Source organism: Heptranchias perlo, chromosome 45 (genome assembly GCF_035084215.1).
Source record: "Heptranchias perlo isolate sHepPer1 chromosome 45, sHepPer1.hap1, whole genome shotgun sequence".
Lineage (NCBI taxonomy): Eukaryota > Metazoa > Chordata > Chondrichthyes > Hexanchiformes > Hexanchidae > Heptranchias > Heptranchias perlo.
In genome coordinates, this window is record NC_090369.1 from 1,534,449 (window position 1) to 1,552,936 (window position 18,488).

General features: G+C 49.1%; 1 protein-coding gene across 1 annotated transcript; it reads left to right on the top strand.

Moving 5' to 3' along the window:
• Window positions 1–10,716: 10,716 nt before the first annotated feature.
• LOC137306849 (A-type voltage-gated potassium channel KCND1-like) lies at window positions 10,717–11,835 on the top strand. The gene has a single exon (XM_067976252.1). The coding sequence runs from the start codon at window positions 10,717–10,719 to the stop codon at window positions 11,833–11,835; it is 1,119 nt and encodes a 372-aa protein (XP_067832353.1).
• Window positions 11,836–18,488: the final 6,653 nt, after the last annotated feature.

The window sequence follows — 18,488 nt, forward strand, 5'->3', positions numbered from 1 at the left end:
TGCGAATGTATGGGTGTGAATGTATAGATGTGAATGTATGGGTGTGAATGTATGGATGTGAATGTATCGATGTGAATGTATGGGTGTGAATGTATGGATGTGAATGTATGGGTGTGAATGTACGGATGTGAATGTATGGGTGTGAATGTATGGACGTGAATGTATGGATGCGAATGTATGGTTGTGAATGTATGGATGTGAATGTATGGGTGTGAATGTATGGATGTGAATGTATGGGTGTGAATGTATGGGTGTGAATGTATCGATGTGAAAGTATGGGTGTGAATGTATAGATGTGAATGTATGGGTGTGAATGTATCGATGTGAATGTATGGGTGTGAATGTATGGATGTGAATGTATGGGTGTGAATGTATCGATGTGAATGTATGGGTGTGAATGTATGGGTATGAATGTATCGATGTGAATGTATGGGTGTGAATGTATGGATGTGAATGTATGGGTGTGAATGTATCGATGTGAAAGTATGGGTGTGAATGTATGGATGTGAATGTATGGGTGTGAATGTATCGATGTGAATGTATGGGTGTGAATGTATGGATGTGAATGTATGGGTGTGAATGTATGGGTGTGAATGTATCGATGTGAATGTATGGTTGTGAATGTATGGGTGTGAATGTATCGATGTGAATGTATGGGTGTGAATGTATCGATGTGAATGTATGGGTGTGAATGTATGGGTGTGAATGTATGGGTGTGAATGTATGGATGTGAATGTATGGATGCGAATGTATGGTTGTGAATGTATGGATGTGAATGTATGGGTGTGAATGTATGGATGTGAATGTATGGGTGTGAATGTATGGGTGTGAATGTATCGTTGTGAAAGTATGGGTGTGAATGTATAGATGTGAATGTATGGGTGTGAATGTATCGATGTGAATGTATGGGTGTGAATGTATGGATGTGAATGTATGGGTGTGAATGTATCGATGTGAATGTATGGGTGTGAATGTATGGGTGTGAATGTATCGATGTGAATGTATGGGTGTGAATGTATGGATGTGAATGTATGGGTGTGAATGTATCGATGTGAATGTGTCGATGTGAATGTATGGCTGTGAAAGTATCGATGTGAATGTATGGGTGTGAATGTATGTGTGTGAATGTATGGGTGTGAATGTATGGGTGTGAATGTATCGATGTGAATGTATCGATGTGAATGTATGGGTGTGAATGTATGGGTGTGAATGTATGGGTGTGAATGTATCGATGTGAATGTATCGATGTGAATGTATGGGTGTGAATGTATGTGTGTGAATGTATCGATGTGAATGTATCGATGTGAATGTATGGGTGTGAATGTATGGGTGTGAATGTATGGGTGTGAATGTATGGGTGTGAATGTATCGATGTGAATGTATGGGTGTGAATGTATGGGTGTGAATGTATCGATGTGAATGTATGGGTGTGAATGTATGGGTGTGAATGTATGGGTGTGAATGTATGGGTGTGAATGTATCGATGTGAATGTATGGATGTGAATGTATGGGTGTGAATGTATGGGTGTGAATGTATCGATGTGAATGTATGGGTGTGAATGTATCGATGTGAATGTATGGATGTGAATGTATGGGTGTGAATGTATGGGTGTGAATGTATCGATGTGAATGTATGGGTGTGAATGTATCGATGTGAATGTATGGGTGTGAATGTATGGGTGTGAATGTATGGGTGTGAATGTATCGATGTGAATGTATGGGTGTGAATGTATGGGTGTGAATGTATGGATGTGAATGTATGGGTGTGAATGTATGGGTGTGAATGTATGGGTGTGAATGTATCGATGTGAATGTATGGGTGTGAATGTATCGATGTGAATGTATGGGTGTGAATGTATGGGTGTGAATGTATCGATGTGAATGTATGGGTGTGAATGTATGGGTGTGAATGTATCGATGTGAATGTATGGTTGTGAATGTATGGGTGTGAATGTATCGATGTGAATGTATGGGTGTGAATGTATGGGTGTGAATGTATCGATGTGAATGTATGGGTGTGAATGTATGGGTGTGAATGTATCGATGTGAATGTATGGGTGTGAATGTATGGATGTGAATGTATGGATGTGAATGTATGGGTGTGAATGTATGGATGTGAATGTATGGGTGTGAATGTATGGGTGTGAATGTATGGGTGTGAATGTATGGGTGTGAATGTATCGATGTGAATGTATGGGTGTGAATGTATGGGTGTGAATGTATGGGTGTGAATGTATCGATGTGAATGTATGGGTGTGAATGTATGGGTGTGAATGTATCGATGTGAATGTATGGGTGTGAATGTATCGATGTGAATGTATGGATGTGAATGTATGGGTGTGAATGTATGGATGTGAATGTATGGGTGTGAATGTATCGATGTGAATGTATGGGTGTGAATGTATGGGTGTGAATGTATCGATGTGAATGTATGGGTGTGAATGTATGGATGTGAATGTATGGGTGTGAATGTATGGATGTGAATGTATGGGTGTGAATGTATCGATGTGAATGTATGGGTGTGAATGTATGGGTGTGAATGTATCGATGTGAATGTATGGGTGTGAATGTATGGATGTGAATGTATGGGTGTGAATGTATGGATGTGAATGTATGGGTGTGAATGTATGGCTGTGAATGTATCGATGTGAATGTATCGATGTGAATGTATGGGTGTGAATGTATGGGTGTGAATGTATGGGTGTGAATGTATCGATGTGAATGTATCGATGTGAATGTATGGGTGTGAATGTATCGATGTGAATGTATGGGTGTGAATGTATGGGTGTGAATGTATCGATGTGAATGTATGGGTCTGAATGTATGGGTGTGAATGTATCGATGTGAATGTATGGGTGTGAATGTATGGGTGTGAATGTATCGATGTGAATGTATGGGTGTGAATGTATGGATGTGAATGTATGGATGTGAATGTATGGGTGTGAATGTATGGATGTGAATGTATGGGTGTGAATGTATAGGTGTGAATGTATGGGTGTGAATGTATGGGTGTGAATGTATCGATGTGAATGTATGGGTGTGAATGTATGGGTGTGAATGTATGGGTGTGAATGTATCGATGTGAATGTATGGGTGTGAATGTATGGGTGTGAATGTATCGATGTGAATGTATGGATGTGAATGTATGGGTGTGAATGTATCGATGTGAATGTATGGGTGTGAATGTATGGATGTGAATGTATGGGTGTGAATGTATCGATGTGAATGTATGGGTGTGAATGTATCGATGTGAATGTGTCGATGTGAATGTATGGGTGTGAATGTATCGATGTGAATGTATGGGTGTGAATGTATGGATGTGAATGTATGGGTGTGAATGTATGGATGTGAATGTATGGGTGTGAATGTATGGCTGTGAATGTATCGATGTGAATGTATGGGTGTGAATGTATGTGTGTGAATGTATGGGTGTGAATGTATGGGTGTGAATGTATCGATGTGAATGTATCGATGTGAATGTATGGGTGTGAATGTATGGGTGTGAATGTATGGGTGTGAATGTATCGATGTGAATGTATCGATGTGAATGTATGGGTGTGAATGTATGTGTGTGAATGTATCGATGTGAATGTATCGATGTGAATGTATGGACGTGAATGTATGGGTGTGAATGTATGGGTGTGAATGTATCGATGTGAATGTTTGGGTGTGAATGTATGGGTGTGAATGTATGGATGTGAATGTATCGATGTGAATGTATGGGTGTGAATGTATCGATGTGAATGTATGGATGTGAATGTATGGGTGTGAATGTATGGGTGTGAATGTATCGATGTGAATGTATGGGTGTGAATGTATGGGTGTGAATGTATGGATGTGAATGTATCGATGTGAATGTATGGGTGTGAATGTATGGGTGTGAATGTATGGGTGTGAATGTATGGGTGTGAATGTATCGATGTGAATGTGTCGATGTGAATGTATGGGTGTGAATGTATGGGTGTGAATGTATGGGTGTGAATGTATCGATGTGAATGTATGGGTGTGAATGTATGGGTGTGAATGTATGGCTGTGAATGTATCGATGTGAATGAATGGGTGTGAATGTATGGGTGTGAATGTATCGATGTGAATGTATGGGTGTGAATGTATGGGTGTGAATGTATGGATGTGAATGTATGGGTGTGAATGTATCGATGTGAATGTATGGGTGTGAATGTATGGGTGTGAATGTATGGGTGTGAATGTATGGGTGTGAATGTATGGGTGTGAATGTATGGGTGTGAATGTATCGATGTGAATCTATCGATGTGAATGTATGGATGTGAATGTATGGGTGTGAATGTATGGATGTGAATGTATGGGTGTGAATGTATGGGTGTGAATGTATGGATGTGAATGTATCGATGTGAATGTATGGGTTTGAATGTATGGATGTGAATGTATGGGTGTGAATGTATCGATGTGAATGTATGGGTGTGAATGTATGGGTGTGAATGTATGGATGTGAATGTATCGATGTGAATCTATGGATGTGAATGTATGGGTGTGAATGTATGGGTGTGAATGTATGGGTGTGAATGTATGGATGTGAATGTATGGATGTGAATGTATCGATGTGAATCTATGGATGTGAATGTATGGGTGTGAATGTATGGGTGTGAATGTATCGATGTGAATGTATCGATGTGAATGTATCGATGTGAATGTATGGGTGTGAATGTATGGATGTGAATGTATGGGTGTGAATGTATGGGTGTGAATGTATGGATGTGAATGTATCGATGTGAATGTATGGGTGTGAATGTATAGATGTGAATGTATAGATGTGAATGTATGGGTGCGAATGTATGGGTGTGAATGTATGGGTGTGAATGTATGGGTGTGAATGTATGGGTGTGAATGTATGGATGTGAATGTATGGGTGTGAATGTATGGGTGTGAATGTATGGGTGTGAATGTATCGATGTGAATGTATGGGTGTGAATGTATGTGTGTGAATGTATGGGTGTGAATGTATGGGTGTGAATGTATGGTTGTGAATGTATGGGTGTGAATGTATCGATGTGAATGTATGGGTGTGAATGTATGGGTGTGAATGTATCGATGTGAATGTATGGGTGTGAATGTATGGGTGTGAATGTATCGATGTGAATGTATGGGTGTGAATGTATGGGTGTGAATGTATCGATGTGAATGTATGGGTGTGAATGTATGGATGTGAATGTATGGGTGTGAATGTATGGGTGTGAATGTATGGGTGTGAATGTATCGATGTGAATGTATGGGTGTGAATGTATGGGTGTGAATGTATCGATGTGAATGTATGGGTGTGAATGTATGTGTGTGAATGTATGGGTGTGAATGTATGGGTGTGAATGTATGGTTGTGAATGTATGGGTGTGAATGTATCGATGTGAATGTATGGGTGTGAATGTATGGGTGTGAATGTATGGGTGTGAATGTATGGATGTGAATGTATCGATGTGAATGTATGGGTGTGAATGTATAGATGTGAATGTATAGATGTGAATGTATGGGTGCGAATGTATGGGTGTGAATGTATGGGTGTGAATGTATGGGTGTGAATGTATGGGTGTGAATGTATGGATGTGAATGTATGGGTGTGAATGTATGGGTGTGAATGTATGGGTGTGAATGTATCGATGTGAATGTATGGGTGTGAATGTATGTGTGTGAATGTATGGGTGTGAATGTATGGGTGTGAATGTATGGTTGTGAATGTATGGGTGTGAATGTATCGATGTGAATGTATGGGTGTGAATGTATGGGTGTGAATGTATCGATGTGAATGTATGGGTGTGAATGTATGGGTGTGAATGTATCGATGTGAATGTATGGGTGTGAATGTATGGGTGTGAATGTATCGATGTGAATGTATGGGTGTGAATGTATGGATGTGAATGTATGGGTGTGAATGTATGGGTGTGAATGTATGGGTGTGAATGTATGGGTGTGAATGTATCGATGTGAATGTATGGGTGTGAATGTATGGGTGTGAATGTATGGATGTGAATGTATGGGTGTGAATGTATCGATGTGAATGTATGGGTGTGAATGTATCGATGTGAATGTATGGATGTGAATGTATGGGTGTGAATGTATGGATGTGAATGTATGGATGTGAATGTATGGATGTGAATGTATGGGTGTGAATGTATGGATGTGAATGTATGGATGTGAATGTATGGGTGTGAATGTATGGGTGTGAATGTATGGGTGTGAATGTATGGGTGTGAATGTATGGGTGTGAATGTATGGATGTGAATGTATGGATGTGAATGTATGGGTGTGAATGTATGGATGTGAATGTATGGGTGTGAATGTATGGATGTGAATGTATGGATGTGAATGTATGGGTGTGAATGTATGGGTGTGAATGTATGGATGTGAATGTATGGATGTGAATGTATGGATGTGAATGTATGGATGTGAATGTATGGGTGTGAATGTATGGATGTGAATGTATGGATGTGAATGTATGGGTGTGAATGTATGGGTGTGAATGTATCGATGTGAATGTATGGGTGTGAATGTATGGGTGTGAATGTATGGGTGTGAATGTATGGGTGTGAATGTATGGATGTGAATGTATGGATGTGAATGTATGGGTGTGAATGTATGGATGTGAATGTATGGGTGTGAATGTATCGATGTGAATGTATCGATGTGAATGTATGGGTGTGAATGTATGGGTGTGAATGTATCGATGTGAATGTATGGGTGTGAATGTATCGATGTGAATGTATGGGTGTGAATGTATGGATGTGAATGTATGGATGTGAATGTATGGGTGTGAATGTATGGATGTGAATGTATGGGTGTGAATGTATGGGTGTGAATGTATGGGTGTGAATGTATGGGTGTGAATGTATCGATGTGAATGTATGGGTGTGAATGTATGGGTGTGAATGTATGGGTGTGAATGTATGGGTGTGAATGTATGGGTGTGAATGTATCGATGTGAATGTATGGGTGTGAATGTATGGGTGTGAATGTATGGATGTGAATGTATGGATGTGAATGTATGGATGTGAATGTATGGATGTGAATGTATCGATGTGAATGTATGGGTGTGAATGTATGGATGTGAATGTATGGATGTGAATGTATGGATGTGAATGTATGGGTGTGAATGTATGGGTGTGAATGTATGGATGTGAATGTATGGATGTGAATGTATGGATGTGAATGTATGGATGTGAATGTATGGATGTGAATGTATGGATGTGAATGTATGGATGTGAATGTATGGATGTGAATGTATGGGTGTGAATGTATGGATGTGAATGTATGGGTGTGAATGTATGGATGTGAATGTATGGATGTGAATGTATGGGTGTGAATGTATGGATGTGAATGTATGGATGTGAATGTATGGATGTGAATGTATGGGTGTGAATGTATGGGTGTGAATGTATGGATGTGAATGTATGGATGTGAATGTATGGATGTGAATGTATGGGTGTGAATGTATGGATGTGAATGTATGGATGTGAATGTATGGATGTGAATGTATGGATGTGAATGTATGGGTGTGAATGTATGGGTGTGAATGTATGGATGTGAATGTATGGATGTGAATGTATGGATGTGAATGTATGGATGTGAATGTATGGGTGTGAATGTATCGATGTGAATGTATGGGTGTGAATGTATCGATGTGAATGTATGGGTGTGAATGTATGGATGTGAATGTATGGATGTGAATGTATCGATGTGAATGTATGGGTGTGAATGTATGGATGTGAATGTATGGATGTGAATGTATCGATGTGAATGTATGGGTGTGAATGTATGGATGTGAATGTATGGATGTGAATGTATGGGTGTGAATGTATGGGTGTGAATGTATCGATGTGAATGTATGGGTGTGAATGTATCGATGTGAATGTATGGGTGTGAATGTATGGGTGTGAATGTATCGATGTGAATGTATGTGTGTGAATGTATGGGTGTGAATGTATAGATGTGAATGTATGGGTGTGAATGTATGGGTGTGAATGTATCGATGTGAATGTATGGATGTGAATGTATGGGTGTGAATGTATCGATGTGAATGTATGGATGTGAATGTATGGGTGTGAATGTATGGATGTGAATGTATGGGTGTGAATGTATCGATGTGAATGTATGTGTGTGAATGTATGGGTGTGAATGTATAGATGTGAATGTATGGGTGTGAATGTATGGGTGTGAATGTATCGATGTGAATGTATGGATGTGAATGTATGGGTGTGAATGTATCGATGTGAATGTATCGATGTGAATGTATGGGTGTGAATGTATGGGTGTGAATGTTGATCCCCCCTCTCTTGTCGGACTCTGCCCGGGTTTGGATCTTGCCCTTGATTCCAACTTACTGCAGATCGCACCTTCGCCGACTCCTCCATCCCACCCCCCTGACCCGGGTCCCGGGCCATCCCATCCCGTCCCGGGCCATCCCATTCCCCCTGACCCTGGTCCCGGGCCATCCCATCCCGTCCCGGGCCATCCCATCCCCCCTGACCCTGGTCCCGGGCCATCCCATCCCGTCCCGGGCCATCCCATCCCCCCTGACCCTGGTCCCGGGCCATCCCATCCCGTCCCGGGCCATCCCTTCCCCCCTGACCCGGGTCCCGGGCCATCCCATCCCGTCCCGGGCCATCCCACCCCCCTAACCCTGGTCCCGGGCCATCCCATCCCGTCCCGGGCCATCCCATCCCCCCTGACCCTGGTCCCGGGCCATCCCATCCCGTCCCGGGCCATCCCATCCCCCCTGACCCGGGTCCCGGGCCAGTCCATCCCACCCCGGGCCGTCCCAAACCATCCCAGACCATCCCATCCCCCCTGACCCGGGTCCCGGGCCAGTCCATCCCACCATCGGCCGTCCCAAACCATCCGGACCATCCCATCCCCCCTGACCCGGGTCCCGGGCCAGTCCATCCCACCCCGGGCCATCCCAAACCATCCCGGACAATCCCATCCCGTCCCGGGCCATCCCATTCCCCCCCCCCCTCCCCTGAACCGGGTCCCTGGCCATCCCGTCCCGTCCCGGGCCAATCCATCCCGTCCCGGGCCATCCCATCCCCCCTGACCCGGGTCCCGGGACAGTCCATCTCGTCCCGGGCCATCCCATCCCACCCCAGGCCATCCCGGACCATCCCATCCCGTCCTGGGCCATCCGATCCCCCCTGAACCGGGTCCCGGGCCATCCCAAACCATCTCGGGATATCCCACCCGCCGAACCGGGTCCCGGGCCATCCCGTCCTGTCCCGGGCCAGTCCATCCCGTCCCGGGCCATCCCAGTCCAGCCCAGTCCCTCCCTGGTGTCCCGGTCCTGTATTCAGTCCATCCCCTGTCTCTCTCTCTCTCTCTCTGAGCATCAGTCACCCCTCCCTCCTCCTCCTCCTCCCTCCTCCCTCACCAGACCCCAGTGAACACTCCCAGTTGGGTGGGTGGTCCAGAGGGTCCCGCTCCCCTTCTCCTGGCCGGGGGTGGGGGGGTGCAATCTGACCGTTTCTCCCCCTCCCCGGGGTTGAGAGGGGAGGGGGGAGCGGTGGAGGTCGGGCTGACGGCGCAGGTCTGCGTCGAGCCTGATGCAAAACCCTTTAATATTTAAAGGGCTGCTTTCTGGGTCTGGATTGCTTTTTTTTTTGGCAAGGAAATTGCGCGTTGCAATTCTTAGAAACACCTCCTCTGGGGACTGGAGAGAGAGAGAGAAGGAAAGAGAGAGAGAGAGAGAAGGAGAGAGAGAGAGAGGAGAGGAGAGGACCTTCGTACTGCAGTCTGATTGAGAGAGAGAGAGGGAGAGAGAGGGAGAGAGAGGGACCGTCCTCAGACCAGCAACATTCCCACTCCCAAAGGTAGGAAGAAATATTTGGGACCTGGCAGGTTCTGGGACCTTATACTGCAGTGAACTCAACTCGAAATCTGCCACCTCCTTCCCTTCGCTCAGGCTGCTACCCATCGCTCTTTCGGAATAAGATTCCCTCTCCATTCGAACACCATTCGGGACTGGGACCTGATCCAGAGTCACCTTGTGCTCGCAGGGGCGATGCCTGCCTCTGTGCCCGTCTGTTCGATCCCGCTTGCGGCTTTGGTCATTTGCCCCGTGCCCATGTCCCGATAACCTGGCGCTCGGCGTAAGGAGGCAGCTTGCCCCCCCTTTTCTCTCCCCGCCCTGCCAAAGCTTCGGAATGGACCCAGATGTCGGGCTGCGAGATTTATCGCGTGTGCGTTATTTTGCGTTGGAACTTTCCCTGCCACTGCGGGCGGTGGGAGTCGAACCCCGTTTATTTATCTTCCCCCCCCCCCACCACCTCCCGGGCCGAGATCGCGGTGCGTTTAACATTTGTCTCTCTGCTGTGCGTTAATTGTCTTTCAGGCTCGGCTTGTGATCTGAAAGAAGGTGGCAGACCATCGCAGCGAGTGGGAGTTAAAGCAGAGTTGCCTGGTCTCTGTGTGTGTGTGTGTGTGAGTGTGTGTGAGTGTGAGTGAGTGTGAGAGAGAGAGGCACACAGGGGGCCGGAGCCCTGCCTGGCGGATGTGACATGCTGCAGGGCTTTAGCAAGAATCGGGAGGGCTCCAGATCGACTGGAAGATCACAGCTCGACTTCTGTGTGACGGCTGCAATAATGGTCCCGTCTCTCAGCCCTGTATGACTCGACTCCCTCTCCGTTCCACTCCCTCCCTCCTCCTCCTCCTCCTCCGCCCTCCCTCCTCGATCTGCCCCCAAAGCCGACGGGTCGAGCAATGGCAGCCGGGGTGGCTACGTGGCTGCCCTTTGCCCGGGCGGCCGCGGTGGGCTGGCTCCCGCTGGCCAAAGGGCCCATGCCAGGCGTGCCCCTGGAGCAGAGGCGGAGCAGCAACGAGATCCTGGTGGTCAATGTGAGCGGGCGACGTTTCCAGACGTGGAAGGACACGCTCGACCGCTACCCAGACACCCTGCTGGGCAGCTCGGAGAAAGAATTCTTCTTCAGCGAGGACACTCAGGAGTATTTCTTCGACCGGGATGCCGAGATGTTCCGGCACATCCTCAACTTTTACCGCACGGGAAAGCTGCACTACCCGCGGCAGGAGTGCATCGCAGCCTTCGACGAGGAGCTGGCTTTCTTCGGCGTGGTGCCCGAGATCATTGGCGACTGCTGCATGGAGGAGTACCGCGACCGCAAGAAGGAGAACGCCGAGAGGCTGGCCGAGGACACGGAGGCGGAAAACGCCACCGACGCCCCCTTGCCGCCCAACAGCACCGCGCGGCAGAAGCTGTGGCGGGCCTTCGAGAACCCCCACACCAGCACCATCGCCCTGGTCTTCTACTACGTCACCGGATTTTTCATCGCCGTGTCAGTCATTGCCAATGTGGTGGAGACCGTGCCGTGTCGGCCCCCTCCCGGTAAGATCAAGGACCTGCCTTGCGGTGAGAAGTTCACCCTGGCCTTTTTTTGCATGGACACGGCCTGCGTGCTGATTTTCACCTTCGAGTACCTCCTCCGCCTTTGCGCTGCTCCCAACCGCTGGAACTTTGCGAAGAGTGTGATGAGCGTCATTGACGTGGTCGCCATCATGCCCTACTACATCGGGCTGGTCATGCCCGAGAACGAAGACGTCAGCGGGGCCTTTGTCACCCTGCGGGTTTTCCGAGTCTTTCGGATCTTCAAGTTTTCCCGCCACTCCCAGGGCCTGCGCATCCTGGGCTACACCCTGAAGAGCTGCGCCTCCGAGCTGGGCTTCCTCCTCTTCTCCCTCACCATGGCCATCATCATCTTCGCCACCGTCATGTTCTATGCCGAGAAGGGAACCAGCAGCACTAACTTTACCAGCATCCCCGCCGCCTTCTGGTACACCATCGTCACCATGACGACCCTGGGGTGAGTGTTGCCTCTCCAATGCCCTCTCGCCCTTTGCCGACACCCCACCCCCGACCGCCCCGCCCCACCCGAGCCGATCGAACGGCCGGAGGGGCTGAATGGCCTTAAATATCGGCTTCGTAAGCTGAGGGATGTTCAGTTGCCGCCCTGACTCGCACCGAGTCCCGTTCACCCATCACCCCCCGCCCCTCGATTTTAAAACTCTCCATCCTCGAGTTGCAATCCCTCCATGCCCCTCCCTATCTCTGTAACCTCCTCCAGCCCCTACAACCCTCCCAGATCTCTGCGCTCCTCCAATTCTGGCCTCTTGCGCATCCCCGATCTTCATCGCTCCACCATTGGCGGCCGTGCCTTCAGCTGCCTCGGCCCTAAGCTCGGGAATTCCCTCCCTGAACCTCTCCGCCTCTCTCTCCTCCTTTAAGACGCTCCTTAAAACCTCCCTCTTTGACCAAGCTTTTGGTCACCTGTCCTAATATCTCCTTAAGTGGCTCTGGGTCTGATTTGGAATGATTTACGCTCCTGTGAGACAATTTACTCCATTAAACTGTAAAAATGCAAGTTGTTGTTCTTAAGGTCGATACAGGCCTGGGCTCTCAGGGAGGGGCAGTGGTGGATATGTGGGCTCAGACGACTCTCTATGGTGGGGATCCATGCAGAAATTTCCCTCAGGAGATTAAACCGGTGGGACGGAGCCCACGACGGGGTAGAATGGTGTGGGCTCTTCGACTGTGGGAGCTGCACCCTGGCAGTCCTGGTTCACGGGCGGGCCCGAAACAACACCATACTTCTCATCTCTCGGTGGGACTATACAGGCCCACCAGCCTCCCCCCGCCCCCAGCTATATCTGCAATAACACGACGCCCTGTATTAACGAGATTGTTCAGAGTTAGAGAGGCCAGGCCTTGATTGGGGGTGGGGCTGACTTTGAAAGAGTTTTGATGCTTTCCGTCTGCAATCTGGTGGATCTGGGGGACTCGGAAGGGTTTAGCCCCTGGGTGAGGACGTGATCTGGCTCGGCCGCGAATCCCCCTGTAGTCGAATAACCCCACCAACGCACTCATCTGCCTGGGGTACAATCGGGTGGGGGTTCCAGGGCGGTTGGGAGTCAACCAGGTTGGGGTGGACGGGGGCAAATTGTTCCCAGGGTGAGGAAGTCAAGGGGAGCTTCTCAACCAAGGGGGGAATCGCCTCACGGAGTAAGTAACTGGGGAAAGGCATCGGGCAGAGTACATGCTATTAAAAAATTCGAGGCGGAGGAGCAGGGGGAATGAAATAGGGGAGCTGTCACTCTGGACTCCCGCCTCGGGCTAACCCTGAGGCTGAAGGAGGGGGGAGCCGGGGACGGAGGAGGGGTCGATCGGCCTTGTAATCCCAAAGATCAGGGGTTGCTCGAGAGAGAGAGAGAGGGGAACGGTGGGGGTGCGATGGGAGATGGCGTCTGGCCCGTGACTGGGCATTTAACCTCCGAGTGTAACACAAATCAGCAAAGGATCTTAGTTTCTGTAAATACTCTTTAATTTATGAACCTGCAGTATTTGTTTGATGGTCGAGGGGGAGGTGTGGAGGGAGGGAGGGAGGGAGGGGAAGAGGGACAGACGAGGGAGAAGGGGGGAGAGAGAGAAGGGGACACAGGGGATGGGATGGGTCCCGCTGGGGAGTTTTGATCTGCTTGTAACAGGCCTTTTATCTGCTCGAGAAGGACAGAGACATTTTAATGATATTGATCGGTGTGGGGATGTGCTGCAGGAGCTCTATTTACGAACAGTGCCATCTCCCAGGAATACTTGATTGTAATCTATTGAAAGGTTCTGGTCCTGCTGAGAGCTGCTTGCTCAAGGTTAACTGTCAATGACCCCTCCCTGAGAGAGAAAGAGAGAGGGACAGAGGGACAGAGAGAGGGAGAGAGAGAGGGACAGAGAGAGAGAGACAGAGAGAGAGAGAGAGAGACAGACAGAGAGAGAGGGACAGAGAGAGGGAGACAGAGAGAGAGGGACAGAGAGAGAGAGAGAGAGAGAGACAGTGAGAGAGAGAGAGAGAGGGACAGAGAGAGGGAGAGAGAGAGAGAGGGACAGAGAGAGAGAGAGAGGCAGAGAGAGGGACAGAGAGAGGGACAGAGAGAGAGAGGGGGACAGAGAGAGAGAGATGGAGAGGGACAGAGAGAGAGAGGGAGAGGGACAGAGAGAGGGAGGGAGAGAGAGAGAGGGAGGGAGAGAGAGAGAGGGAGGGAGGGAGAGAGAGGGAGGGAGAGAGAGAGAGAGGGACAGAGAGAGAGAGGGACAGAGAGAGAGACAGAGAGAGTGACAGAGAGAGGGAGGGAGAGAGGGAGAGACAGAGACAGAGACAGAGACAGAGAGAGAGAGGGACAGAGAGAGAGAGGGACAGAGAGAGGGAGGGAGAGAGAGAGAGGGACAGAGACAGAGAGAGAGACACAGAGAGGGACAGACAGACAGAGAGAAAGAGAGAGGGACAGAGAGAGGGAGGGACAGAGACAGATAGAGAGGGGGAGAGAGAGACACACACACACAGAGGAACAGAGAGAGGGATAGAGAGAAGGAGAGAGAGACAGAGGGACAGAGAGAGAGAGACACACACAGAGGGACAGAGAGAGAGAGGGAGAGAGGGACAGAGAGAGAGAGACACACACACACACACACAGAGGGACAGAGAGAGAGAAAGAGAGAGGGACAGAGAGAGGGAGGGAGAGAGAGACAGAGAGAGAGGGACACAGACAGAGAGAGAGAGAGACAGAGAGAGGGAGAGAGAGGGGGAGAGAGAGAGAGAGGGAAAAAGAGAGAGAGGGAGAGAGAGAGACAGGCAGAGAGAGGGACAGAGACAGAGAGAGGGACAGAGAGAGGGAGGGACAGAGAGAGGGAGGGACAGAGAGGGAGGGACAGAGAGAGGGACAGAGAGAGGGAGACAGAGACAGAGAGAGAAAGGGACAGAGAGAGAGGGACACAGATAGAGGGACACAGAGAGAGAGGGACAGAGAGAAAGGGACAGAGGGGGATAGAGAGAGGGACAGAGAGAGACAGAGAGAGGGGAACAGAGACAGAGAGAGGGGAACAGAGACAGAGAGAGGGGAACAGAGACAGAGAGGGGGACAGAGAGAGAGGGGGACAGAGAGAGACGGAGAGAGGGAGACAGAGAGAGAGAGAGACAGAGAGAGAGGGACAGAGAGAGACAGAGAAAAACAGAGAGAGAGAGACCAAGACAGAGAGAGAGAGACAGAGAGAGAGAGAGAGGAACAGATGCGGAGAGAGAGAAAGAGAGAGAGGGACAGAGAGAGAGGGGGACAGAAAGAGAGGGAGAGAGAGAGAGCCAGAGAGAGAGAGAGGGAATGGCATCGTTCAGGCCTCCAAGAACAGCCCGATTTCCATCAGTCATTCACGCCTTTTACATAGAGAACAAAACAGGGGGAGAGGCCCCGTCACCTTCCTTCCCCAGAGGCAACAGAGGGAGCTTTACTCTGCATCTAACCCTGTACCTGCCCTGGGAGAGTTTGATGGGACAGTGTAGAGGGAGCTTTACTCTGCATCTAACCCTGTACCTGCCCTGGGAGTGTTTGATGGGACAGTGTAGAGGGAGCTTTACTCTGTATCTAACCCTGTACCTGCCCTGGGAGTGTTTGATGGGACAGTGTAGAGGGAGCTTTACTCTGTATCTAACCCTGTCCCTGCCCTGGGAGTGTTTGATGGGACAGTGTAGAGGGAGCTTTACTCTGTATCTAACCCTGTACCTGCCCTGGGAGTGTTTGATGGGACAGTGTAGAGGGAGCTTTACTCTGTATCTAACCCTGTACCTGCCCCGGGAGTGTTTGATGGGACAGTGTAGAGGGAGCTTTACTCTGTATCTAACCCTGTACCTGCCCTGGGAGTGTTTGATGGGACAGTGTAGAGGGAGCTTTACTCTGTATCTAACCCTGTACCTGCCCTGGGAGTGTTTGATGGGACAGTGTAGAGGGAGCTTTACTCTGTATCTAACCCTGTACCTGCCCCGGGAGTGTTTGATGGGACAGTGTAGAGGGAGCTTTACTCTGTATCTAACCCTGTACCTGCCCTGGGAGTGTTTGACGGGACAGTGTAGAGGGAGCTTTACTCTGTATCTAACCCTGTACCTGCCCTGGGAGTGTTTGATGGGACAGTGTAGAGGGAGCTTTACTCTGTATCTAACCCGTGCTGTACCTGCCCCGGGATTGTTTGATGGGACAGTGTAGAGGGAGCTTTACTCTGTATCTAACCCGTGATGTACCTGCCCTGGGAGTGTTTGATGGGACAGTGTAGAGGGAGCTTTACTCTGTATCTAACCCGTGCTGTACCTGCCCCGGGATTGTTTGATGGGACAGTGTAGAGGGAGCTTTACTCTGTATCTAACCCTGTACCTGCCCTGGGAGTGTTTGATGGGACAGTGTAGAGGGAGCTTTACTCTGTACTAACCCTGTACCTGCCCTGGGAGTGTTTGATGGGACAGTGTAGAGGGAGCTTTACTCTGTATCTAACCCTGTACCTGCCCTGGGAGTGTTTGATGGGACAGTGTAGAGGGAGCTTTACTCTGTATCTAACCCTGTACCTGCCCTGGGAGTGTTTGATGGGACAGTGCAGAGGGAGCGTCACTCTGTATCTAACCCTGTACCTGCCCTGGGAGTGTTTGATGGGACAGTGTAGAGGGAGCTTTACTCTGTATCTAACCCTGTACCTGCCCTGGGAGTGTTTGATGGGACAGTGTAGAGGGAGCTTTACTCTGTATCTAACCCTGTACCTGCCCTGGGAGTGTTTGATGGGACAGTGTAGAGGGAGCTTTACTCTGTATCTAACCCTGTACCTGCCCTGGGAGTGTTTGATGGGACAGTGCAGAGGGAGCTTTACTCTGTATCTAACCCTGTACCTGCCCTGGGAGTGTTTGATGGGACAGTGTTGAGGGAGCTTTACTCTGTATCTAACCCTGTACCTGCCCTGGGAGTGTTTGATGGGACAGTGTAGAGGGAGTTTTACTCTGTATCTAACCCTGTACCTGCCCTGGGAGTGTTTGATGGGACAGTGTAGAGGGAGCTTTACTCTGTATCTAACCCTGTACCTGCCCTGGGAGTGTTTGATGGGACAGTGTAGAGGGAGCTTTACTCTGTATCTAACCCTGTACCTGCCCTGGGAGTGTTTGATGGGACAGTGTAGAGGGAGCTTTACTCTGTACTAACCCTGTACCTGCCCTGGGAGTGTTTGATGGGACAGTGTAGAGGGAGCTTTACTCTGTATCTAACCCTGTACCTGCCCTGGGAGTGTTTGATGGGACAGTGTAGAGGGAGCTTTACTCTGTATCTAACCCTGTACCTGCCCTGGGAGTGTTTGATGGGACAGTGCAGAGGGAGCGTCACTCTGTATCTCTCCCTGTACCTGCCCTGGGAGTGTTTGATGGGACAGTGTAGAGGGAGCTTTACTCTGTATCTAACCCTGTACCTGCCCTGGGAGTGTTTGACGGGACAGTGTAGAGGGAGCTTTACTCTGTACTAACCCTGTACCTGCCCTGGGAGTGTTTGATGGGACAGTGTAGAGGGAGCTTTACTCTGTATCTAACCCTGTACCTGCCCTGGGAGTGTTTGATGGGACAGTGTAGAGGGAGCTTTACTCTGTATCTAACCCTGTACCTGCCCTGGGAGTGTTTGATGGGACAGTGGAGAGGGAGCTTTACTCTGTATCTAACCCTGTACCTGCCCTGGGAGTGTTTGATGGGACAGTGTAGAGGGAGCTTTACTCTGTATCTAACCCTGTACCTGCCCTGGGAGTGTTTGATGGGACAGTGTAGAGGGAGCTTTACTCTGTATCTAACCCTGTACCTGCCCTGGGAGTGTTTGATGGGACAGTGTAGAGGGAGCTTTACTCTGTATCGAACCCTGTACCTGCCCTGGGAGTGTTTGATGGGACAGTGTCGAGGGAGCTTTACTCTGTATCTAACCCTGTACCTGCCCTGGGAGTGTTTGATGGGACAGTGTAGAGGGAGCTTTACTCTGTATCGAACCCTGTACCTGCCCTGGGAGTGTTTGATGGGACAGTGTAGAGGGAGCTTTACTCTGTATCTAACCCTGTACCTGACCCTGGGAGTGTTTGATGGGACAGTGTAGAGGGAGCTTTACTCTGTATCTAACCCTGTACCTGCCCTGGGAGTGTTTGATGGGACAGTGGAGAGGGAGTTTTACTCTGTATCTGACGATTCGGGCCCAGGACATGGAAGGAGGTGTCCTTTATCGATGAGGTCACTGTCTGACGATGTCAGTGTCTGGGATTTCACAACCTTGGTTTCGATGAATGGCTCGAGTTGAAATGATATTTGAGATGACAGATATTTATGAATGGCCTGAGTATCCATCTACCTCGATGGATTGGGCGGAGGGAAACCCCCGTCTTTGTGAATGGGATACGGGCTGTCCAGTCCTCCCCTGTGTCCCAGCCCCTCTCTGCACTGCCAGAGATGGAGCCAACCCCCGAGTCAGTCTGATCACAGCTCCCCCCGCCTTTGTGAACTCGGGGACAGAATTCACCACAGATCTTGGAAGTGCGATGGGCAATGTGGGGAAATGTGGGATATTCAGAGGCCTGTGAGATCTGAGTGACTGTCTGTCCATCTCTCTGTACCCCATCGTAAGCACATCGGAGACTGGAGGAATCACAC